Source organism: Artemia sp. Qi Xiang Cuo, chromosome 20 (genome assembly GCF_049724085.1).
Source record: "Artemia sp. Qi Xiang Cuo chromosome 20, ASM4972408v1, whole genome shotgun sequence".
NCBI classification, from domain to species: Eukaryota; Metazoa; Arthropoda; class Branchiopoda; order Anostraca; family Artemiidae; genus Artemia; species Artemia sp. Qi Xiang Cuo.
Window position 1 is genome coordinate 9,578,461 of NC_142813.1, and position 26,778 is coordinate 9,605,238.

The 26,778-nt window shown below is 33.2% G+C and overlaps 1 protein-coding gene across 1 annotated transcript in view; it reads left to right on the forward strand.

Annotated features, from left to right (window-relative positions):
* LOC148939853 (tetratricopeptide repeat protein 21A-like) overlaps positions 1 to 26,778 on the forward strand; it is a 274,902-nt gene that overhangs the window by 144,153 nt on the left and 103,971 nt on the right. The window contains exons 12-16 of the mRNA XM_089105983.1: positions 3,633 to 3,781; positions 10,656 to 10,806; positions 13,138 to 13,413; positions 20,714 to 20,852; positions 24,859 to 25,009. Of these exons, the coding sequence (XP_088962109.1) occupies positions 3,633 to 3,781; positions 10,656 to 10,806; positions 13,138 to 13,413; positions 20,714 to 20,852; positions 24,859 to 25,009 (866 nt within the window). The remainder of the gene's footprint in view (positions 1 to 3,632; positions 3,782 to 10,655; positions 10,807 to 13,137; positions 13,414 to 20,713; positions 20,853 to 24,858; positions 25,010 to 26,778) is intronic.

The window sequence follows — 26,778 nt, forward strand, 5'->3', positions numbered from 1 at the left end:
CCTGAGGACATATAAGGTTTTTATAGAAAGCATTGTTGTAGAAACTTCAATAAGGGCTTATGCGATTGGAAATAAAAGGGCTAGTGCCCTTTTTACTAGTCGAAAGTGATTGGAGGGCAACTAATCCCCCTCTCACGTCCACCATTTCCCCAAACACATCCAATCAAAATTTTGAGATAGCCATTTTGTTCAACGTAGTTTAAAGTTCTAGATATTAGGTCTTTTTTTTAATCCCACCTCCTCTCCGCTCGATGGCATAATAATCTTTTTCACTTAATTTCAAACTTTAATGTCACCTACACTAATTTAAAAATATCTTTTATTTTTTGATTTTTGGATTTAGGTAGCCAAACATAATTGACGAAGACAAGGTATGCTACAAAAAAACTTTAAAACCACAAAAAAAAATACCAAAAAAATACCCTTCCGCCATAGGGTACCCCTTTCACCGTGGAAATACATTAATAATACACAAATATTTTTCATAAAACCTTGTTCTCAATCAACTATACATGGAAATTAGGTCTTTATTTTCGTTAAAGTTAATTAAAAATGCAAAATTCCACAATTTTGCAGATAGGAGTTTGAAACTTCTTTAATAATTTTCGTTGATAAGCTGAATCTGATGGTGTGAATTTCGTTAAAGTTAATTAAAAAAATTTGGAATTAAAACAAAATTTTGTTGTTTAAAAAAGATTGAGTTGTGAGAAAGTCAAACTTTAGCGTAAAGAGCGAGGCATTGAGGAGGGGACAGCCCCTTTCATATACGGAATAATTTCCGTTCGTTTTAAGTTTTAACGTCGTTCCTTACTTTCAGTTAAAAAAGCTGTTTTTTTTTATTTCATTTGTGAACGTTTTTTAGTTAATACAGGTTTTGATTTTGGCTCACCGTGCATTAATAATTAAAACGAAATTTGCATATTAATTTTACTTTTATTTCGTTAAATGGCTTTCTCGAAACTTGTTGAATTTATTTACGAACGTTTTTATTAGTAATAAATATACGTAACTTACGAATTAACTTAGGTAACGAACTTCTATATTCATATATTTTTAATACGTATCTTAGGAGGTTCGCCCCCTAGTCAATACCTTGCTCTTTAAGCTAAAGTTCAAATTTTGTTTCAATTCTTTAAAATAACCGCTTAATCACAAACGCCGTTAATTAGAATAAATAGCTCTTATGAAAGTACTAAAAAATCTTTGGCTTAAAGAGCGAGGCATTGACTAGAAGGTGAAGCCAATCATATAGCTAATATTTTTTTTGTTCGTTTTAAGTTTTGATGTTGCTCCTTACTTTCAGTTGAAAAACTTGTTTTTTTAATATTTAATTTCTGATTTTTTTTTTTAAATAATGATGGGAAATCCGGCACCCTCTTCATAGCAATGTCCCTTCCCCCATGAAAACTTCCATCATGAAAAGATTCTCCCATATAACCCCCAACCCACCCCCACCCCCCACTACCAGAAAAAAGTCCCCCTGAAAACTTCTGTATACTTCGCAATAACCAATACTATATGTTAACATTGGTGAAAGTTCATAACTTTCAGCCCTCCCCCTGGGGGCTTCGAGGGATTAAGTCATCCTAAAAGACATAGTTATTATATTTTCGACCATGCTGAACAAAATGGCTATCTCAAAATTTTGATCAGGTGACTTTGCTGAAAAAATGAGCGTGGGAGGGGGCCTAGTTGCCCTCCATTTTTTCGGTCACTTAAAAAGGGCACTAGAACTTTTAATTTCCGTTCTAATGAGCCCTCCCCCGATATTCTAGGACCACTGGGTCGATACGATTACCCCTGGGAAAGAAAAAAAAACAAATAAACACGCATCCGTGATCTTTCTTCTGGCAAAAATAGAAAATTCCTCATTTTTGTAGATAGGACCTTGAAACCTCTACAGTAGGGTTCTCTGATACGCTGAATATGATGGTGTAATTTTCATTAAGGTTATATAATTTTTAGGGGGTCTTTCCCCCTTTTTTCAAAATCAGCCAAATTTTCCCAGGCGCGTAACTTTTGATAGGTAAGATTAAACTTAATGAAACTTATATATTTGAAATCAAAATTCAAATTTGATTCTTTTGATGCATCTATTGGTATCAAAATTCCGTTTTTTAGAGTTTCGGTTACTATTGAGCCGGGTCGCTCCTTACTTGTAGTTCGGTACTACGAACTGTTTGAAAATAAAAAAGAAAAAACTCTTAACTCTCAACAAGTTCAATCTTTTGGAATGTAATGGCAGTGTCGGCAGCTTTTAAGAGTAAAAAAAAAGATAACGTGAAAAATGTATTTCGATTAGTTGTTCTGGAATATAAAACGTCAACTCATATAACAGGGATTTATAATGCGTCCATTATTTTTTAAGCCATGCTGTCTTTATATTTAAATTAAAATTAAAATGTAAACTTTTATCTAATAAATTGAAAATATATACTGGTAAAAGCCTGAATAATTCGGGAATTTACATAAATAGGGATGGAATGGACTTGAGGTCAAATTTATTTTATAGTAGTACAATTTAAAACTCAACCAGAGCTCATTTTAAGAAGAAGAAAATGAAATTTCACATATTCATACAACGACAGTTTAAATTACCTCATTAGGGTCAATGTGCTAAACTAAATCCTTAGGAATGTGAATCCTGATCTTAAATCCACCAGATTAGCAAATAAAAAAATTCAGTTTTTTTATTCAGGAATAATTATCTTAAAGTGTTTCGGACGTCATTTTATTTTAATCAGTTTAATTTTTTTTACTTCAATTGTAATTAAAAAATTTGAATGAAAATATTACTTAATTTTTGCTAGTATTTCTTATTAGAAGACAACGTCTAGTTTTTCCGAAGTACACGATATTACACCAACTCTTTTTGGCTTTATATGGTATTTTTAGTCACCATTTTGTAAACTTTTGCATCTGGTACTGAATGGATAATAGATTACTTTTCTTTTAACAAATTAAAAATTGAATTTACGGACATTTGCCAGAATCCTAAAAAAATTTAATTAGGATTTAGAGAATAATTCTGAAAATGTCATTATGACTTTAAAAGATGTTTTGGTCTTTTCAAAGTAGAGGAAGCCGAAACCCCATTTTTGGCTGACTTAAAAGTATGCAGGGTTGACGAAGTTTTGTCACATCAATATTTTTTGCTTGTAATAGACAAGCTTGTGTTAGACAGCAGCAATAGTTTTCCAGCTGTGGGTGTTATTTTTGTTATACAGCATTTTTACTTCTTTATACTATTTTCTTCTATGCTTTATCTGTTTAGTGTAGTTTTTTCTTTGGTCCATAAAGGTTTTCAGACGCTTAGGCAAACCATTTGGGCTTTTATTTTTTAGAGTGAACATTGTCACATATATTTTCATTTCATTTTAATTATATTTAAAAGAATGAACAAGCTATAAGTTTCGTTTACTATCTATTAATTCATTTAATCGTGAAAAGAAACTAATCCAGATAAAAAAGGTCTTTTTTCAAGATGGAATAATATTTATTTTGCAAGAAAAAATAATAGACTTTTGAAAGCTAATCGTATTTCGGAAAGTAGGGTTGCCAGCCCCAGCAATCCCTGAGTCCAGTTCTAGGTGTTAATCTGATTGGAAAATAAAAGTGCTTTAATTTTCTAGGCATATGAGCAAGGTAGACCATCAACTTCTGAAATCCCGTTAGATTTGATTAAGGCCATGGGAAACGCTTATCTGAAGAGCTACCAGTTCTCTAAGGCTTTATCTTTTGTCCATGAGGCCATGCAATATACTGATGATCCTAAATTAAAGTAAGTCATTTCATCTGATTTTTATGGGTTGTCTATAAACTCCTAAGACCGTATCTTTTGTCCGCGAGGTTGTACAATATACTAAACATAATAGATGAAAGTAAGCATTTGCTCTGATATCTATGGGCTCTGCATAGGCTATCCATTCTCTAAGACTTATTTTTTTGTCCATGAAGTCGATCAGTATGAGGCTATTAGTGGGAAGGTTTTTACAAGCATCCCCTAGATGACCTAGGTTACTCCCCTAGATGACATCGATGAAGCACAGGTCTCACCACTAGATCTCACCACTCAAATGTGCAACTCCCCATACGTGTTCCTGCTGGGGCTGAACTGTCATCTAGATGTGTTTCAGGTGCCAATAGAAATTGCAAGAAAGCTTTTTTTCAGTCTCACTCTTCTTTGGGCTATCTTTGGCTGTCATTCCAGTGTCATTCTGGAGAGTCCATCTTCCACCATACGAGTAAATTGTTGTAATTATGTTATACAGTAGGTGACTGAAATATTATTTAAAACCTGGCAAATTATTTTCCTTTTGAGTTTTTGATGTTTGCTTTATTGATTTGGCAAGTTTAGCTTCTGAAGAGCTAAATTTTTCTTATAATATGCTGTTACTGTCACTTTCAGCTAGAGGACAACCAGCTGTCGGGTTTTAATTGAAATTAGCTATAGATTCTGTTCTAGTTCTAGTAATCTGTTCTAGTAATTCTGTTCTAGTAATCTTTTTTTATCCGTTTGTTTGTTTAAAAAATAATTTGTTTTAATTTTTATAAAATTAAGAAAAAGAATTTAAAGCTAAATATGGTAAAGGCTCATTCATTAAAGCTATTTTTAGCTTGTCCCTTTTCTCGGATAGATTTTAGAAACGTCCAAATAGAACGGAGTATGGGATTTCTGTGATGATGCTAAGCTGCTGGATAAAGGGTTGTTAAGGAAAAGTAATTCATGATAAATATACTTGAAATATCGAGAACAGTGAAAATGATATATAGCAGTTTAACTTAGTTGAGTGGTAGCTTGCAAAATTATTTACAGCTTACACAATAATTTATATATCAATAGATCAGAAAAAAATTAGAAATTAAATTTTTGATGGAAATACTTCCTTATGCGGCTTTGAAGTTTTCGATAGTAACGTGTTTCAATAAAAAAAAAAAGTAAAGAATGAAATGTGGATGAAAAATCAGCACACCGTAAGATAAATATATGTCACCAACCAGCTTAAGAAAGTGTAACTTTTCTTTGAAGGTGTGGTTGTCTATGGGACTCAAGTTGTCTGTCAACAGGTGTTTGTCTTTTCAATTTGTAAGAACAGAAAGCTTTGTCATATTTAAGTAATTAGTTTTATTTTAAAGGTTCAACGTGGCAGAAATGCCGAAAAAACGAACATTCCCCTAAAAGGCTAAAAAGCTAAATATGCCACCAACCAGCTTATGAAAGGGTAACTTTCCTTTTAAGGTTTAGTTATCTATGGGAGTCAACAAGTTGCTGTATTTCGAATCATAGGCAGCACAATGGCATTGCCTACGTATGGAGCGAAGTGAGCACAATGTCTTTTTTATTGTTTGTTTTTTATTACCGAGGCACTTTGTATAGAGGGATTTGTCGTAAAAACTTCGAAAGGAGCTCATGTGCTAAGAACTTAAAGGTTCTAGTGCGCTTTTAAGATCAAAAGTAATCGGAGGATGACCAGCCCCCTTCCATGCCAATCAACTCCCCAACCCGATCCAATCAAAACCTTAAGAAGGCAATTTTGTTCAACATAGTTGGAAGGTCCAGGAACAATGTCTTTCGGGATGTTTACCCCCTCCCCCACAACCTTAGGGGCAGTGGCTGTAAGTTATGCATTCATTGTCTACACATAGTATTTGTTATTGTTTGGTATTTATTGTCGAAAAATATGGAGGGCATTTAGGTGAACATTTCAGAGAATTTTGGGGGGAATGCTGAACTAAATCAAAACTAGGTATGTGCAAACGGGTTGTCAAAAGGGCAGAACACAGAAATGACTGAGTCTATTAATTTGGAACTTTCAGAAATTGATAAGGGGGAAGATTAATTGACTAAAAATGCAATATTTGCACACTACTACATACTGCTACTTCTGATACCCCTACTACAACTACTACAACTACTAACACTACTGCTACTACTGCTACCGCTACTACCACTACAACCATTTCTTCTAAAGGCGTTATTACCAAGGATGAGGGTATTGAAGTTAAAATTTTAGGAAATGTGGAGGGAAAAGTTGAACTATTTCAAGACATGCTCTGTGAATCCAAATTGTCAAAAGGGCGTATCGGCAATATCTTTCGAATGGCTTACCATATGGAGCTGAAACTTCAAGGGGATCATGAGGGATGTTCAACTGACCAAAAGACATTATGTGAATACCACTACTTCTCTTAATGTTGCTGCTATTACTACCCTTATTACTAATTAAATAAAAAAAACAAGTTTTTTTTTAACTGAAAGTAAGGAACGACGTTAAAACTTAAAACGAACAGAAATTATTCCGCATATGAAAGGGGCTGTCCCCTCCTCAACGCCTCGCTCTTTACACTTAAGTTTGACTTTCTCAAAACTCTTTTTTTTAAACATAACAAAATTTGGCGTAAAGAGCGAGGTGTTGAGGAGGGGACAGCTCCTTTCACATACGGAATAATTTCTGTTCGTTTTAAGTTTTAACGTCGTTCCTTACTTTCAGTTAAAAAAAGACTTGTTTTTTTTATTTAATTTTTGAACGTTTTTCAATTAATCCAGGTTTTAATATTGGCTCACTGTACATAAATTATTAAAACAAAATATGCATGTTAATTTCACTTTTATTTGATTAAATGGCTTTCTCGAAAATTGTTTAATTTTATTTACGAACGTTTTTTATTAGTGACAAATATACGTAACTTACAAATTTTCTTACGTAACGAACTTCTATATTCATATATTTCTAATACGTATATTAGGGGGTTCGCCCCGGAGTCAATACCTCGCTCTTTAAGCTAAACTTCGAATTTTGTTCCAATTCTTTATAAATGACCCCTCAATCACAAAGGCCGTTAATTAGAATAAATAGCTCTTATGAGAGTACTAAAAAATCTTTGGCTTAAAGAACAAGGTATTGAATATGGGGTGAACCCAATCATATGTGTAATATTTTCTGTTCGTTTCAAATTTTGGTGTTGCTCCTTACTTTCAGCTGACAAAATTGTTGTTTTTTTAATTTAATTTCTGATCTTTTTTTGAATAATGGTGGGAAATCCGGTGTCTCTTTCATAGCAATGTCCCTTCCCCTATGAAGACTTGCTCCATGGAAAAATCCTCCAACATAACTCCCGACCCCGCCACCCCCCCCCCACTACCAGAAATAATCCCCCCTGAAAACGTCTGTATACTTACCAATAACCAATAATTAATGTTAACATTGGGTAAAGTTCATAACTTTCAGCCCTCCCCCCAAAACTTCGGGGGATTAAATCATCCTAAAAGACATACATAGCATATTTTCGAGCATGCTAAAAAAAAATGGCTATCTCAAAATTCTGATCGGGTGACTTTGGGAAAAAAATGAGCGTGGGAGGGGGCCTAGTTGCCCTCCATTTTTTGGTCACTTAAAAGGGCACTAGAACCTTTAATTTCCATTCCAATGAGCCCTCCCACGATATTCTAGGGCCATTGGGTCATCTTTCTTCTGGCAAAAAATGCAAAATTCCACATTTTTTTTAGATAGGAGCTTGAAACCTCAACAGTAGGGTTCTCTGATACGCTGACTATGATGGTGTGATCTTCATTAAGGTTCTACAACTCTAGGGGTAGAGGGTCTTTTCTCCTTTTTTCGAAAATCAGCTAAATTTTCTCAGGCGCATAACTTTTGATGGGTAGGACTAAACTTGATGAAACTTATATACTTGAAATCAGCATTAAAATTTGATTCTTTTGATTTATCTATTGGTATCAAAATTTCTGTTTTCTAGAGTTTAGGTTACCATTGAGCCGGGTCAATCCTTACTTACAGTTCGTTACCACGAACTGTTTGATTATACTAGTACTATTAAGACTAAGTGCATGAAGATGAAAATTTGAGAGAATATTGAGGGAAAATTTGAATTAAATCAAAATCCACTATGTATATGCAGATTGTCAAAAGGGTATATCTCCGGAATGGATTAGGGTATTAAGTTGGAACTTTCAAGAAATGCTTAAAGGGGAGGATCAATTGACCAAAAGGCAATATTTGCATACTACTACTATAGCCACTACTACTACTACTACTACTAATACTACTACTACTACTACTGTTACCACTACTACCACTACTTCCTCTACAGATACTGCTTCTTTCACCAAGGCACTTCGTATAGAAGAAGTCTTCGCAGAAACTTCAAAAGAAGCTCATTCGATTGTAAACTGAATTTTTTAGTGCCTGTTACAGGAGTCAAAAGTAATTGGAGGGCAACTAGTCTCCCTTCCACGCCCATCAATTCTCCAAACATATCCAATCAAAATTTAGATTTAGCTATTTTATTCAACATAATTAAAATGTCTAGTAACTATGTCTTTGGGGTTGCCCTCCCCCTCCCTCCGACAACCCCCAGGATGAGGGTTGTTCACTATGCAATTCACACATTGTCTAAAATAGTATTTACCATTAAGAAAGGTGGACATATTTGACATTTAGTGACCAAAAAGACGAAAGACATTCAGGCGAGCCTTTCAGAGAATGTTGAAGGGGAGTGTTGAACTAAGTAAAAACGTGTTACGTGCATACATGTTATCAAAAAGACGCAGCTCAGGAATAGCTGAGTATATTAATCGGGAACTTTCAGGAAATGATGAGGAAGAGGATCAATTGACCATAAAAGCAATATTTACACGCTACTACTACTACTGCCACTACTACTACTACTACTACTACTACTACTACTACTATACTACTACTACTACTACTACAACTACAATTATTACTACTACTACTACTACTACTACTACTACTACTACTCCCGCTACTGCCACTAAAATTACTGCTTCTGTAGTGAGTATTACCAAGGCTGAGGATATTGAAGTGAAAATTGAGGGGAAAGTGTAACTAAATCAAAACTTACTATATGCATTGAAATTCTGGAAAGGGCATATCAGCAATATTTCTGTAATGTAATACAGTATCAAGCTGAAACTTCCAGATATCATTAGGGGTATGCTCAACTGGCCAAAGAGCAATATTTACATCCTGCTGCTATTAATACTGCTGATAATACTGTTACGACTACTACTAATACAACACTAGTCCTTCTACTACTGCTCCTACTACTACCACTGCTACTATGATACTAGTACTGTTAAGGCTAAGCATATGAAGATGAAAATTTTGACTGGATATTGAGCGAAAATTTGGTCTAAATCAAAACACACTATGTTCGTGATTGTAACAAGGAACTATCTCAAGAATGGATTTGGGTATTATGTTGGAACTTTCAGAAAATGCTTAAAAGGGAAGATTAATTAACAAAAAGACAAGGCTTAAATTATTAAGTTGGACATTTTAGGGTGTGTTGTCGCAGATTTTGGATTAATAAGAAGGCACTATGTATATACTATTAATACTACTACCACCATTGCTGTAACAAATTACGCTAAGGGTATAAATTGAAATTTCTTGGGAACACTTAGGGGGAGTTTCATTTAAACAAAAAAACTGTATGCATGCAGGTTTTCAAAAGCAGCACAGTGGTATCAAAGATAGCAATATCATAGAACCCATTTGTTTGGAAATTAGAAGTTCTAGTGCCCTTTTTAATAGTTAAGTGATTGGAAGGGGCATCCAATATAATTTTGAGATAACCGTTTTTACAGGATAGCTTAAAGGTCCAGAAATTAGGTCTATAGGAATGTTGGGTATGTTAACCCCCTTCAAAGCTATTCAATTTGTCCATTATGCTTTAAAGCTAAACGTTGCTTTAAAACTAAATTAAAAGGCACTGTGTGTACGCTGATTGCCAATAAGACGTCTCAGCAATATCCTGAGAAAGACTAAGGGTGTTAAGTTGGAACTTTGAGGGCTGTTATTACTATTACTTCTGCTCTTACAATTAAACTGAATGAAAAGAGTGTAAGTGCCCCCAGGTTTTCAATTATCATAGATAGAATTTTTTGGGAGTGACATTAAGTTTTATTTTTCAGGAAAACTCGAGGAGGTATAAAGCTAAATTAAGTAATGATATGTGTGTCCAGATTTTCAAAAGGGTGAATGTTATCAAAAACAGTTGAAAATTTTCTCCAACATGTAAATGGCAAGCCAAATAATGGATTGATATGGAAAAAAATGAAAAGATTAAAAATATACTTTTCTTATCCCGTGGAAAAGACAATGTCAATAAAAAACAAACAAAAAATTGAAAATAATGTTTTCACCTAAATTTTTTAAAGAAAAGTAAAAAGCTACACTAAACCAAAAATTATCAGAAATAACGAAAAATAATTTTCCAAGTATAAAACTACCACAAGTCACCATCAACAACTAATTGAAACCCAAAACGAACAGAAATTACAATAAACAATCGAGTCAAACTCAAAACAAGAAGAAAATAGCATCAGTGGGGAGGTCTTCTGAGGACCAGAACATAATTTGCACTTTACTGAAAACAAAATACATTTAGAAATTTTTAATTTTTTTTAACTTTAATTAATCCAAAATTATTAAGACTTTAAGGAATAAATATCAATATATTGATATTAAAATGTCAATCCACTATCTTTTGTTGAATTTTTTTCCAGTAAAGTTTTCAGTAAAGTTTTTCAGATACATATAGTTTCCAATCAGATTTCTTTTTACATTATCTTTAGTACTTTAAAGATTATTAGGGAATTGATTTTTTAGGCTGACATTGATTGAAATTCAATTCAGGACTGGCCAATATGAGAAAGCTTTAAAGACAATAAATGATGCCTGTAAGAGCCTTGACTCAAAATTACCCGCTACCTACGACAGCTTGAAAACTATGTCTCAGCTGGAACAGCAGCAAATCAAAGTAAGTCGACAGTAAAAGAACTGTAGTTTGTGGAGTTTTAGAACTGAATAAAAAATATTGGATGCTTATAAGAATGGTGCCGTTGATATCAAAACAGGGATCATCACGGTCATCTTACATCTGGAGATTATGTTCGACCCTAAGTTGCGGCTCACCTGATTTTTTAGGCATTTTAAAATTAGGAGAAGGTTAATAAGTATGAATTACGTCACCAGTAGGCCTACTAGCTTAAATTCAACTAAATTTAAGCTGAAAACAGTTTAAGAAAACAAAACATGGGGATTAATTATGACTTTCGCAGAAATTCGAGATTCAGTCCAATAGTGGTGCAGATTGATTATATGAGATACCAAGTTTTTTCTTAATTTTTAACTTTTTTTAATGAAGTTTCCATTACTACACTGTTAGTGGTGGCAACAGTCCCCATCTGCCTTTCCAATTCTTTTTGGAATGTCGATATTTGAAGAGGCAATCTTTCAGTCAGTCTCTAGACAACAGAAAAAAAATCGAAAGAAGGAAGCTGACGCATAAAAGTAGAGAGTGTTTTTTTTTTGAAAGAAACAGAATTCCTCATAAATCTAAGGGGGCTGTTGTCACTCTCAGCTTCCAGCTCTTTGGGATGAAGCTAACTTTCACTTTACTGAAAAATTGGCTGGATACCAAAGTCCTTATTAGTTTGAGTAGCAAAATTGATTACTATAAATATTAGACGGCTCTGCTAGTTTGAACAGCTATCAATAAATACATATAATAATACTTAAAAAAAAGAAAAGTAAAAAAACTACAGGAGAATACCATATGGATGTAAAGAATAGATTTATGTCTAAAAAACATAAAATTGTCTCAATGGTGAGGGAGACAACCGTCTCCATTAGCTTCCCCTTGTTACCTCCTCTTCCACTTTACTGAAAACTTCGCAAGATTGGAGTTTTCTCTAGAGTGACGATACACTAGCCAAGTAATCAACCGTTAATGTATGTTTTGAAACATTTAGTTTCAGTTACTCTTGAAAAATCAAAAGTTCACAAAAATACGAAATTTTGTTTCATTTAATGTCTGATCGCCAAAAAAGGACAGATTGCCAGTAAAGACAAGTTAGTGTTGCTAAAAAATTATTATGGAAGCTTTTCCTGTATCTCTTGCATATATGAATCAGGATAACAACTAAACCTTTCATATAGGCTACTCAAAAGTACTGCGAAAACTACTCCGTCAGATATAGTTACTACGAAAGGCAGAGAACCCTTCCTTATTGTTTTTGTTTATGAGGGAGTGCTTTTAGTGACAGGCAGCTTTTTTTTTATTGGCTTTTTTACCAACCAAGATCTAGCAAAATTTTGAAAATAGCCCTTAATTGAAAATAGCCCTTAATAGAAAATAGCCCTTAAGCAGAAGCATGTCATTTCACTTCGCCATAGACTCAAATTCATTGACCGATTGAGTGAACCCGTTGGTTGTGGATTTATTCTCACTCCCTATACTTGACGCATATACTAGTCAGTGCTTTTTAGACTAGCTGGTTTGAATATCATTTTATCCATTACAGGCTAAAATACCTTGATATACCTCATGGTTTTAGTTCTATACTATTAGTGTCTTTTATATGTAATTGGATAGTTGAAATAATTTTCCAGCGACAAAATTATTAAATAATTAGTGAACGGCAACCATTAGTTCAATTGTCAACAATGATTGTCATTCTAATAATTGTTTTTCCAACTATATTTAATTTGATTTTAATTATGGAGTTTAAATAGTACTTTTATTTTATTTATAATTACCAGTGACAAATTAATATCAGTAGTGATTACTAAACAAAAAATTTAAAAAACTTCTGTTGTTTGAAATACAATCTATTAGGGACTCTGGCACTTCAGCGCTTTCTGGCCCTGCTACCTTTGTCAGTCCATCGGATTTGTTGTTTTCTCCAATTTTGAGATGTATCATATTACACAACTTATATCCATTAAAATTATGGCCAATTTGGATCCTACACGGAAAATGAAGCAATCTTGCCAGAACAGTAAATATTCTTGTCAAAAGTTAAGGGTACTTGAAAAACTTATGATTTTGCATTCGTGGTTACAGTATATTTCGATGTGTTAACTCGTAGGACTTAAATAGTAGTAGCTTTTCATTACATCACTAAATATGTTTCTTTCATAGAATTTTGCTGGCTTTATTTGCTTTTCTATATTCGTTTCCTTCTGGATCTTTTGGTTTCTATCCGTTTCTCTCTCTGTCTCTGACGGCTTTTTTCTTTCTCTCCCTATTCCCGCTCTCTCTATCCCTCCATTCCTTTATCTTTCTCTCTCTACCGTATAATTTCAGATCCACGTCCGAGCAGGAAGCAGCGAAGAGGTTATAAAAGGTTCACTTCATCAAGCATATTCAACACAGAATAAGATTATTCGCCAATGCGGTATCGATAATCTAGAATTACTTGGACAAGAAAGAATGATCCTTGGGAATATTTGCTTTAGACTCGGAAGTTACTATAGAAGTTGCAAAAACTATGATGATGCTATCAGATATTATAAAGAGGCACTCAATTTGCTGCCTGATAACTTGGACAGTATGAAGGCATTGACTTCAATATTTGCAGAGGTATTGGTATGATTACGTTTATTGCATGCTATGACGTATCGCACGCTATGATGACGTATGCTGCCATGATGACGTTTAATAGGTTGTATACATGGCATTTTATAAAACTTGGGTACTCTTCATTTTATAGCCTAGTTATATGTCTTGCAAAAGAAGCGCCAAAGATACATATATGCCAGCATAAAATGTTTATTTTTGTAATTCTGTTTGCGTCACTTTTGTTGTTACTTTTGTTATTACCGTTGCATCTGCTGTTACTGGATGTTGGACCATCTTTTTTTTCTACTTACTTAGGATTAAGTGAAAAATAAACATAAGTTAGCAGAAGTATACATTTAAATAAATTTTTTCGTCATAAGACTTTTTTCTTCTATGCTGATTTTCTGGATATGTTGCTGATAGTTCGATATAGAAAAGTAAATTTTCACTTAACAATTTTTTCATCTCCTTTGCAATTATAGTTTAACTTAGACTATTTTATTAGTGAATGTCAATATTCCTTTGCATTAGAAAGATTATTTTGATAAATTAACTTGACAAGGGTCGAATATTAGTTAGATAAGGTCGAATCAATCAATCAAAATGTTTCTAGAACGACTAATTTTTATTCCCTCACAATTTAAATGTCACAGTTGTTTAAAATACAAAATATTTGAAATAGTTTGAATTTGCAACTGCGCTCATTTGTTGCAAAATTGTCATTTTTATTCGTTTTAACTTAGTTTTAATAGTATGTATTTAATACTTACAAAAAGTAGTAGATATAGCAAGTTCCTTTAAAATGAGCAAATGAATACCTCTCTATGATATTCCAGTGCCCTGCTTTTTCTGAAGAAAAGAAACAAGAAAAAAAGGACACATTATTGCTACCCATGTAACAATTTATTATTCCATGTAGTTCAAGGGAAGAAGGGACTGGAAATCTTCTCTAAGGGGTTATCGACAATGGACACTCCAATGGCACATGTTTCATTTTGATTTACCATTTTCGAGGGTTCTCAGGCTATCTTCTAAGATTTCCCATAAATATGTTTTCGCAATAATCGTTTACTATAAGGAAAAGTCAAAATCATAGTTACCATTCCTGAATCAGCTTCAAATGACAATTTTTTCCACTTGGCAGTTTTTCTCCAAAAGTGTTTTATAAATTTCTGGTTACTGTGGGCCGAACCTCGTTGTACATTAAGTTGTAGCAAACGCCGCAACCATAATCTCATATACACTCCTAGGCTGAAAAACAAATAAGCAGCAATAACAACATAAGAGAGGGTTTCTGTAAACATTTTCCCTCCGTGTGCTATCTGATTTCTTTCATCTGACGATAAAATAACGCAGAGAAATTTTTTTTACCCAAAGGAAAGTGACTAAATTAGACCATAAGAATCATTAAAATCTAACATAAACAATATAAATATAGATATAAACATTAAAATCTGCACAAGTCGCGTAGATATTACGAAGTTAAAATAAGCGGAAAAAGGAAAAACAAAAACGGAAATCAAATTCCTACGGCTCTGTCTACCTCCCTTGCCTTATCTCTCTCCACCTTCCTACCTCAATTTCTCCGATTTTTGTTTTATTTATTAACTTATCTTCTCCTTTTTATGATTTAGTATTTGAGTAGTATTTGTATTTCATCACTTCCCTTACTGGGTTAAGTGGATTATAATTGTTTGATAATTTTTGCTCTTTTTTTGAACGTATATCCTATAACTCAATAACAGCTTACAATTGATAAACTACAAAATCTCACCATACTTTAGAAAAATATCAGAAAAAAATGTATCTTCAACTTATGGCCTGATTGATTATGACTTTTGGATGGAAAATTGTAATTTAAGATACAGAAAATTAAACATATCATCAAGAGATATTTTTGCAGTTTTTGAATATCTAGCATCGGCATACTTGATTCCAAGATATAACAATATATTTCTTACCCATATATAAAAGGAAAAACAGTGAAAGAAAGAACACAAAAACTAAAAATAAATAAAAATAAGAGAAAACAACCAAAAAATGTTGGTTGTTCTCCAGCTGGGAAATCAATCATGTATTGGTTAATCAATGTATGTTTTCTTATAGAGATATTTCTATTGGGAAATTGTTGTTTTTCTTCCAAACGAACGAGCAAATGCCCCTTTCCACCTTCTTTGTATAATTTTATTTAATAATGAAAGCACGTACCAGACAAAACAACACTGGATGGGCTATCATGGGCTATCAACAGTGGATGGGCTATAAATTGCAGTTGGCTATCAATATCACCTGATGCCTATATAAAAATAGTTTTATAAAGAAGGTAGTTCGAGGATCGTATTGACAGCGGAGGCAACCGTTGCTGATTTTTTATTTCTTTCAGAATTATGTTGGAGGGGAGGGGAGGTGAGCTGGTTAACTTAATTGTATAAAGAAGGTAATTAAGGGATTGTTTTTTAGGATAAATTACGTCCAGTGTAAGGATGTTTTTATTTTACAATAGTAAATTTAGTTTAGAAAGTAAAACACAATAGAAAATGGTCAATTGGTGAAATTTTCTCTCAGAACAATTTGTAACATATAGACAAAATATTTACCTAAAAAACAAGTAATCATAATTGTTAGTACTTTAAATATATTGACTTTAATAGAATGATTTCAACTATAAAGATCGAATTAATTATAGGGATTTAATCAATCGCAGGGATTTCAAAAAGATTAATTTTGAAAAATGTCTTTCACTTCGTTTTTTTTGCGTTGTTTGAGTGTTTCGAGTGTGAGCAAGTAATCTTTCGTTTCCTCCATCTCATTATGGTTATGAAAATCATAGTTCTCTTTGGTGCTTACACCGTTGGTTATAACCACTGATTCTACCCTGATTCCCTCCTCCCATGGGACAGTCCCCCCTCCACCAGGGGAAACTTCTCCTGGAGATGTCTCTCGAAAAGACTCCCCCCACGGACAATTCCTCTCTGAATGCTTCCCCCTCAATATGTAAAATTGAGCAACCAAGGGGACATTAGCATAAAAAAAAACAGAATGAAGAAAATAATGGATTCTCGAACATTCTACCTACCTACGAGTATATTCTAAAATAGAGGTATAATATGTGGTGAAAAATAACCTATATTATTAGTTTTATATTTTCGTTTCTTTAAATTTGTTTCATGTATTTTTGGGGGGCTGAGTTATCATCGCAGGGTTGGATTAAAGTCAAAGAATATAATTCGAAAATTTGAAGTTAGTCAGAACTTTAGTAGTGTTGCCCTATAATAGAAGTGTACAGAAATAGAGGTTGTGACTAAAAATTAAATTTTTTTTCCACGTTATTTTGGGGGGCTGAGTTATCATCGCAGAATTGGATTAACGTCAAAAAATATAATTCTGAAATTTGAAGTTAGTCGGAACTTCAGTAGTGGTGGCATATAATAGAAGTGTACAGAAATAGAAGTTGCAACTAAAATTTACGTTTTTTTCACGTTTTTTGGGGGGCTGAGTTACCATCGCAGAATTGGATTAACGTCAAAAAATATAATTCCGAAGTTTGAAGTTAGTCAGAACTTCAGTAGTATTGCCCTATAATAGAAGTGTACAGAAATAGAGGTTGCGACTAAAAATTAAATTTTTTCAACGTTTTTTTGTGGGGCTGAGTTATCATCGCAGAATTGCATTAACGTCAAAAAATATAATTCTGAAATTTGAAGTTAGTCAGAACTTCAGAAGTGTTGCCTTATAATAGAAGTGTACAGAAATAGAAGTTGCAACTAATATTTGCGTTTTTTTCACGTTTTTTGGGGGGCTGAGTTATCATCGCAGAATTGGATTAACGTCAATAAATATAATTCTGAAATTTGAAGTTAGTCAGAACTCCAGTAGTGTTGCTCTATAATAGAAGTGTACAGAAATAGAGGTTGCGACTAAAAATTGCGTTTTTTCCATGTTTTTTGGGGGGCTGAGTTATCATCACAGAATTGGATTAACGTCAAAAAATATAATTCTGAAATTTGAAGTTAGTCAGAATTTCAGTAGTGTTGCCCTATAATAAAAGTTTACAGAAATAGAGGTTGCGACTAAAAATTACGTTTTTTCTACGTTTTTGAGGGGCTGAGTTATCATCGCAGAATTGGATTAACGTCAAAGAATATAATTCGGAAATTTGAAGTTAGTCAGAACTTCAGTAGTGTTGCCCTATAATAGAAGTATACAGAAATAGAGGTTGCGACTAAAAATTACGTTTTTTCCACTTTTTTTGGGGGGTGGAGTTATCATCACAGAATTGGATTAACGTCAAAAAATATAATTCTGAAATTTGAAGTTAGTCAGAACTTCAGTGGTGTTGCCCTATAATAGAAGTGTACAGAAATAGAGGTTGCGACTAAAAATTACGTTTTTTCCACGTTTTTTGGGGGGCTGAGTTATCATCGCAGAATTGCATTAATGTCAAAGAATATAATTCTGAAATTTGAAGTTAGTAAGAACTTCAGTAGTATTGCCCTATAATAGAAGTGTACAAAAATAGAGGTTCCGACTAAAAATTACGTTTTTTCCACTTTTTTTGGGGGCTGAGTTATCATCGCAGAATTGGATTAACGTCAAAAAATATAATTCTGAAATTTGAAGTTAGTCAGAACTCCAGTAGTGTTGCCCTATAATAGAAGTGTACAGAAATAGAGGTTGCGACTAAAAATTACGTTTTTTCTACGTTTTTTGGGGGGGGGGGCTGAGTTATTATCGCAGAATTGGATTAACGTCAAAGATATAATTCGGAAATTTGAAGTTAGTCAGAACTTCAGTAGTGTTGCCCTATAATAAAAGTGTACAGAAATAGAGGTTGCGACTAAAAATTTCGTTTTTTCCACGTTTTTGGGGAGCTGAGTCATCATTGCAGAATTGGATTAACCTCAAAGAATATAATTCGGAAATTCGAAGTTAGTCAGAACTTCAGTAGTGTTGCCCTATAATAGAAGTGTACAAAAATAGAGGTTGCGACTAAAAATTGCGTTTTTTCCACGTTTTTGGGGGCTGGGTTATCATCGCAGAATTGGATTAACGTCAAAGAATATAATTCGGAAATTTGAAGTTAGTCAGAACTTCAGTAGTGTTGCCCTATAATAGAAGTGTACAGAAATAGAGGCTGCGACTAAAAATTACGTTTTTTCCACGTTTTTTGGGGGGCTGAGTTATCATCACAGAATTGGATTCACGTCAAAGAATATAATTCTGAAATTTGAAGTTAGTCAGAACTTCAGTAGTGTTGCCCTATAATAAAAGTGTAGAGAAATAGAGGTTGCGACTAAAAATTACGTTTTTTCCACGTTTTTTTGGGGGGTTGAGTTATCATCGCATAATTGGATTAACGTCAAAAAATATAACTCTGAAATTTGAAGTTAGTCAGAACTTCAGTAGTGTTAACCTATAATAGAAGTGTACAGAAATAGAGGTTGCGACTACAAATTACGTTTGTAGATTTTTCCTGGGGGGGGGGGGTTCAAGGGAGAATTTTCCGTGGTGGGGAGGGGTGTTTCCGGGAAGAAATTCTCTAAGGTGAGAATTGTCCAAAAAATTGATTTTTAGGGATGGAATCAACCTGACCCCATAACTTTTAAATCAAAATTCAATATTAAACAATAATGGGCCTCTTATTTGGGAAAATTTGCCAAATGAGTTAAGATTAGTTAGTGTTATACCTGAACTCTGTAAATTGCTGAAATCCCTTTTTTTTAGGTTAAATTATTTGATGCACTGTTCTCAACCATCAAAGATTTAATATTTTGCTTTTTTTTTGTTAAGGAAGGAGGAGGTGACAATGTATTTGTGTGAATTTTCTTTTGTAGTTTGTACGTATGACCCGAGTAAGTCGAGCTCTTTCGCCTTTTTGTGATTTTTTTTTAGGGATTGTATTCTTTTTGTGCTTTTTGTGCTTATAATCACAGAGTTAATCCACTTAATCAAGAGCTAATCATAAAAACACGTCAATCAATCAACAAATCCAAGAGTCATACATCAATCAATCAATCATTTTATTAACACTAAAACAATATTTCAAACGTAAAAAAGTTATTCGGCCCAAGAAGCTTGGCTTGTTGTAGACCATACAACACAATAATAAAGCACTAAGAGAACCATAAATAATACCCGAAATAAAACAATACATACGAAATAAATATGAAGGAGAATAAACACTAGGAGAATAAATGTACAGTAAAAAAATAAGACTGGTAGTAGTTATAATAATAGCAATAAATAGAAACAAAGAAACTGGCCTCTTTCGGCCAGGGGATATTAGCGATATTAGAATTATGTATTTTAGATATTGCAAGTTTTTATTGTATCTACCTCGCAGATACAGTAATAGAAAGATGATGCGGATTTTTGGCGCTTCGGATATTGTAAATTGTTTTGTCAGACTAAGTAGCCGTCTTCAAGAGAACATTTTTGCTACTTTGGGTGTTAACCACCCAATTTTCCGGGTAGCAACCGTGCATTGAGTGTAATAGTTATTTATTGTGTTGTTGTTAAATGTATCTTTGTGTTTTTTTTTTTTTTTTTTGTTTATTTTTTTTCCTATTTTCTTGTGTTACTCCACTTAATTTTCTTTATAGTGGGTCAAAAATAAATTATTATTTATTATTAGAGAAACAGGAAAGACCAATTTGACATTAGAACATGAGACAAAAAAAAATGGATTCAATAATTCAGTACGATTTTTACTATTTAAAAAAGGAAATTTCGGGGGGGGGGGGTTAAACTCCCTACAAATAGATACTGCCTTTGCACTTAAGGGTCCTCTTTTATTGTAGTATTGATGTTTAAGGTTTTGTCTTTTTAAATTGTAATCATAAAATAAAAGTTCAAAATAGGGATAAAATCCTTTTTAATAGACAGTGTATAGAAATTCACAAAAAATACCAGATATTTTGGTCACATGTGCAGTGACCGTCATCAGTAGTAAATCTGTTTTATTACTTTTTACAGAGTTTTACTACTGCTGACGGTCACTATATGTGTAACCGAAATATCTGGTATTTTTTGTGAATTTCTATACACTGTCTATTAAAAAGGATTTTATCCCTATTTTGAACTTTTATTTTATAGTCATGGAAAGGCAGTGGGGTCTCCGAAATTATCTAAATTGTTATCTCGACTTCCAACTGTATTTTGTTTTGATTATTGTTAATTCGGTGCTGAGGACGGTTAAGCGTTTGTCTCAATTGAAGTATTTTGTATTGTTATCTTTTCACTGGCAGCGATTTTTCTCGTTTTCATCTTTATTATGCTGTTGTGTTTTGTTTGCTTAGATAAATCCATATATATCTTTTAGAAAGGAGATAAGGATCAGTGTGAATCTATGTACAAATTATTGTCAAAAATGGACAGCACCTCTGCAGTCTTGCTAGCCCAGATGAATTTCAGGAAAGGGGAATTCGCCACTGTAGTAAAACTACTGAAGGATATTTTAGGTATGTCTCAGTATGTTTAGGCAGGTGAAGGTATGTTTAATTTAGGTAGGTTGCATGTCATTGATGTTAAAAGTAAAGATCACCATTTAGTAATGTGTATGGTTATTCTAAAGCTGAAATTTAGAAAGGGTAATCAGCTTCCGGGAAGTTTTGACATTGGTAGACTCTAGGAAAAGAATTTGAGAGAAACTTTCTAGGAACAGTTGAATACTAAGGTAGAAAGTCTAATTTTTGACAATGTCTAAATTTTGGAAGCAAGTCAATCTACGACCTTCGATTTGATTTATATCTGTAATTGTGCATAAGGACTGGAAAACCTTTTCAGTGTCTCCAAAAAACTTTATTTTGGAATTTCATAAAAAGATTGAACAAAAATTGACTTGTTTCACAGGCCTAAAAAAGACTTTATTGGCTTTTAATAATGTTTTTAATATCGAAAAAGAAGTCATTTCATATTGTTAGAAACTAAGATATCAGAGAAACAAAGAAAGAAGTGAAACTTAGAGCTGCAAATCTTGCAGTGGAAGTGGCAATAGAGAAGTTGATTACCATTTATATGGGATGAGGATTTAAGTAGATATATAATATATCATTCAATCAATTCGGGATGGAGTGATAATTATGCTTTGTTGCAGAAGTAATATAATTAACATAAGTGTCATACAGGAAGGATTGAATACTAATCTCAACGGGAAGGCGTCATAACGTCGAACCGTCAGGAGCACGAACGTCAGGAGCACTGCACAAATCCGTCACAACATCGACAAAAAATCCGTCAGAACATCGAACCTTCATAACATCGAAAATTTTAAAACTTTAGTTTTTTTGGGATTTAGGGGAGAAAATGTACCTAGGTTAGGTTAAGTTACGTATTTCATATATGAAATGCTTTACCCCCACCCCCCTGATGTGCAAATATATAGCCGAAATTTGTTTCTCAACTATTATATATTTATTACTATTGTATAAACGTATAATTTTTTTAGATGTTATGACAGTTTGAGGTTCTGAGAGTTTGATATTATGACGTTTTGTACTTGTGACGGTTTGCCGAAATGATAGCACCCCATCTCAACCCCACAGAGGAAAACAGGCCGGGTCATCTATTAAAAAAAAGCAACTATGAAGATAATCCTCAGTCTAATTTGTGTATATATTTTTGGCTAAAAGTTTTACCTTCGAAATTATTTTCTCTTTCATTACCTTTAAGAAACTAAATTACTCATTAACGCTAACAGGTAGATCCTCTCTCTCAAAAGAACCAATAATTATTTATCTTTTCTATATGATGAAGGAGAGATATTTAAAGGAAGATTTATCTTTTATATTCTCAGTAGGATGTTTTTTCTTCCTAGTGATTTCATAAAATGCACTACACACACCCTCTTTGTTTATACATTCTAGGAAGCTACTTATGTTAGAACTGCTAACGGATATGGTAGCCAATATCAAATATTTGATCGGTGCAATTACATTGAACGTATGCAATTCAGGTTAAATTCATTGTGCATTCATTCGGGTGCAATTCATTGTTATATTTGTGATAGGCATGCAGATATTTCACCTAGTAACTCCGCCCTGCCATCTATAGCACTCCAAGAAAGAAGGAACAAAAAAACTGAAATTAAATTTAAAACTAACTTTAAAGCAAAATATATCAAGACAGACTGACTCATGGCGGAAGTCTTTGCCGGAATATACCAAGAACTAGATGAAGCCAAAATCTAAGATCGATGGCTTCGTACCGAGTTAAGGCTAATTAATCAGAAAAGTCTGATTGACAGACATTTTCAAAATCACGATAGAAAACTAAATCTTCTGTATGTTAAAAAAGAATCCTCATTGCTTTATTCTGAATATTTGGAGAGATTTGAATACAGACGAAAAGGTAGAAGCCAAAATTGAAATGCAATAGAGAAAATATGGGTGAACGAAAGAATATTTAATAGATTTTAGAATGGTCTTAGGGAAGAAAATGACGAAGACGAGTTAGCATGCCAATATTTCGGGAAGCATAGAATATATTAAATAAGTAACCTAACCCAACCTAGGTACCTTTTCCCCCCTAAACCCCCAAAAAACAACAGTTTAAATAGGTACATTTTTACTTTTCGTTCGTTTCGTTTCCACTGGCAGAAAATAACTCTCGTTGGTTTTTTTTATATACTTTTTTATTATTATTTTTATAATTCTATACATTTTCTATACTTTTCTTTATACTTTATTATTTATTTCTATAATTTTCATCGTTTCCTTTTTCAAACGTCAAGGTTGCGTTAAATGTTACATACAAGTGGCTTTCACACTGCGTACAAAATTTTCTATGCTCAGTGGTTAAAATACGTTACGTTAAGTGTACGCTATCATATTTACATAAACGCTTTCTTACTAGACCAACACAAAATTCGTACAACCACCATAGTAAATGTCTAAAATTCTCAAAATCACCATTATTTGACTATTAAAAAAATTAAAAAGTGAGATAGAAGTAGTAATTCAAGTAGTAATTCATGTTCTGTTCAATAATATGAAGTTGGTAGCAAAATTTTGTCAGTGTATTTTAAAAATTCTTCAACTGCTCATCCAGAAATCTCATTTTATTGCTGCCATGCATAAACTTACATAGGTTTACATAAGCTTACACAAGATAAAACTATGTTTTTTAAAGTAAGCACTGCCTTCGTTATGAACAAAATTTGCGCCGTAAAATTTTATAATGTAACATGAAGTCTCGGTTTACTACTACTACTACTACTAAAAACTCACCGCAGCACCAAGCCGCCTGAGGCCAACACTGCCACGCACGCTCCTCATCCATCCTAATCTGTTCAAAGCCTCCCTTTTTACACCCTCCCACGAAGCTCCCATTTCCTTTAAATCTTTCTTTATGATGTCTTCCCACCCCAGACGAGGACGACCTGCTTTCCGTTGAGCAATAGACGGTTGGCCGAAAAGGACAATCTTTGGCAATCTGTCATCCTTCACCCACACAACGTTCCCTAGCAACCTTAACCTTTCTTTCATTATAGACCTAGAGAGCGGTATTGGAACACATATTTCGTATAGCCTATTGTTTGAAATAAGGTCAGTCAGCCGGGTACACAGAACAAACCTTAAGCAATTTCTCTGTAAAACATCTAAAAATTCTTCCTCCGTCTTTCGGAGTGCCCATGCTTCAGAGCCATAATTGAACATTGTCATTGCTGCAGCTACCAATATTATAATCTTGTCTTACAGATTTATCTTCCTATTTTTACAAACTTTTTTTAACCGTGAAAAAATACCTTGAGCCTTGGCTATTCTGCCTTTAACATCTTCACTGTTCCCACCATCTTTACTAATAATACTATCAAGGTAAGTGAAGCTGCCCACCTGATCAATGTTTTTGTTACCCAACGTCATCTTTTCATCTTCACTAATTCCTAGCCTTAGTGATTTAATCTTGTTAAAATTTATTTTCAGATCTATTCTATGACCCGGAACTCACAGAACCACTAAAAGCTAATTCCCTTTGTTCACAATTTCATCTAGGATGCTAAAATCACCAGCATAATCTAAATCCAGGAGACTTTTTCATCCCATTTGATTCCGTGGTCTCCCATTGCCTTTCCTGTGCTCCTTAAAACAAAGTCCATCAAAATAATCCATACAAAGGGGGATAGAACACAACCCTGCTTAATTCCTGATTTAATACAAAACCCGCTGCTAACCTCATTTTCTACCTTAACCGCAGCAGTGTTATTCTCGTACATAGCACTAATCACTTTAATGTATTTGTCTGGTATACTATACAAAGATACAACCTTTACTAAAGCTCTTCTATCAATATAATTGAACGTTTGCTCATAATCTATAAAAATCTCGGGTTATGTTAGTGTCAAAGGCTTTACACCTTGGGGAGAAAGAACCGATAGAAGCAAAGCTGTACTCTAATGAGCTCTCCCGTATAATCAAAATCATTCAACCCTAATTAAAATAAAAAAAATACAAAATTAATTTTTATTAGATTCAAATTCAAAAGATGAAGAAGCATTACTGTTGTTTTTTCTGTCCAGCCGACAAGCTGGAACACTCGAAGTAGCGGAGAAGTATCTTGAAAAAGCCGGCCCCAATCTGAAGTACCAGGCACAAAATTATTTGAAGGCCCTTCTCAAACGGTAATTTTCTTCCTTTAAATATTTTTGTTTCCCTGTTACTGACGTTTTCCTGCAATGATTTATGGTAATTATTATTATTCTGATGCAGATATTGTTTTTTAAAGGATAGAAATATATTCTTTAGTTGGAATTTAAATATGTTGTAGAAATAGTCACTGTCTAAAAATTATCAAGAATATAGTGGCGTGAAGCTTATTCTTTTATCTCTTCAATTGTCCATTAATTGAGTTTCCTTATAGTGGATTTAGGAAAAATTTTGATCACCTTGCAAGTCTTGCCGAAGATATGACCTGTGTAACAATAGGTGTTGAAAAAGACCACGTTCATAACACTAGATATATAAACTCAAATGTAAAAATATCCGATATTATAAATCATAATTAAATAAAACAAATATGGCAAAATTATATTATGAGTATATTTAAGACATAAAATACATCATCCATTTTTTGCATATGAACATAAATATTATAAGAGTTAAAAAAAAAATATGAAATTCTTAACGTTGACAATATTTATCATTTGGACAAGGTACTTCACTGGCACAGAACATGTCTAAAGGGTTTTGTGTCCTTCGTTGCTAGCATAACCATGGTCCCTACGACCAAAGCATCTGTTCCACCAGGTCAACCATCGATTTCATCCTTATCTAAAAATGTAAATATTTGGACCTAAGATACGACCATTGTAATGATATTAACTTGTAATGATTCTGTAAAAAGTGTAAGGAAAGAGTTCAAAATAATATGAGTAATGTCGTATGCTGGAAATACTCAATGCAATATACGCAGTAATTTGAACCAGATACTTTACTGCCAAGTTCCATACCTAGAAAAATAAATCTATTCTATTCTATATAATTGCTTCTTCTGGGCTACCTATATTAGTCAATTCAGGAAAATGTAGATGGTGTAAAATGCATTTCTACAAAATCTATGAGGATGGGGAGGGTGTGTTTGTTTGTGCAATTTTGTACACAGTAAAGCACCAATATAAACGTTTTGTACACGTTTTCAGTAAACAGCCAATGACGCAGTAGGTTTTAGGCTTCTGCTGTGACGCGATACCCAAACTCTTGTTTGTAGTTATTTTTATTCGATTCAAACTTGATTTGTATATTAAATTTAGGTTTCACTTGTTTTAAGATTTATTTATTCATTTATATTGGTATCTAATGTATGTTTGTTTGCATTGATTGTTTATTTAATTTCTGTTCGTTTTGGTTTCCGTTTATGCTTCAATAGCAAAATATTTTATTTCGTTTTAAGCTTGATTTCCATATTCAATTTAAGCATTTCTCGCTTTAAGATTTATTTATTCATTTATATTATTACTTGTTGTATGTTTTTTGCTATGATTGTTTATTGAATTTCTGTTCGTTTTGGGTTTCATTTATTCTTTAATAGTAATTTATGGTCGTTTTGAGTTTGAAATTTAATACGTATTTGTATCTGCTTATCTTAAGTTTAAAATAGCCTTTACTTTCCTTTGAAAAAACTGCCTTTTCGAAAAGTGTTTTTTTTTAATTAATCTTTGTTCGTTTTTGATTGCAAAAAGTTTCAAGTTTTTGAGAATTCCTTATTTCAAAATCAAACTTTTTTTTCAACATCAAATGTTCATCAAAGCATCAAAACTGGTATTAAAGCAACAGTATCAAAGTAAAAACAATGGGTTTTTGTCAACCTCAGAGTTTTTATTATCTGATGTTAGAATTATTTTGAACAAAATGGCTATATCAAATTTTTAATCTGATGGGTTTGGGGAAAAGA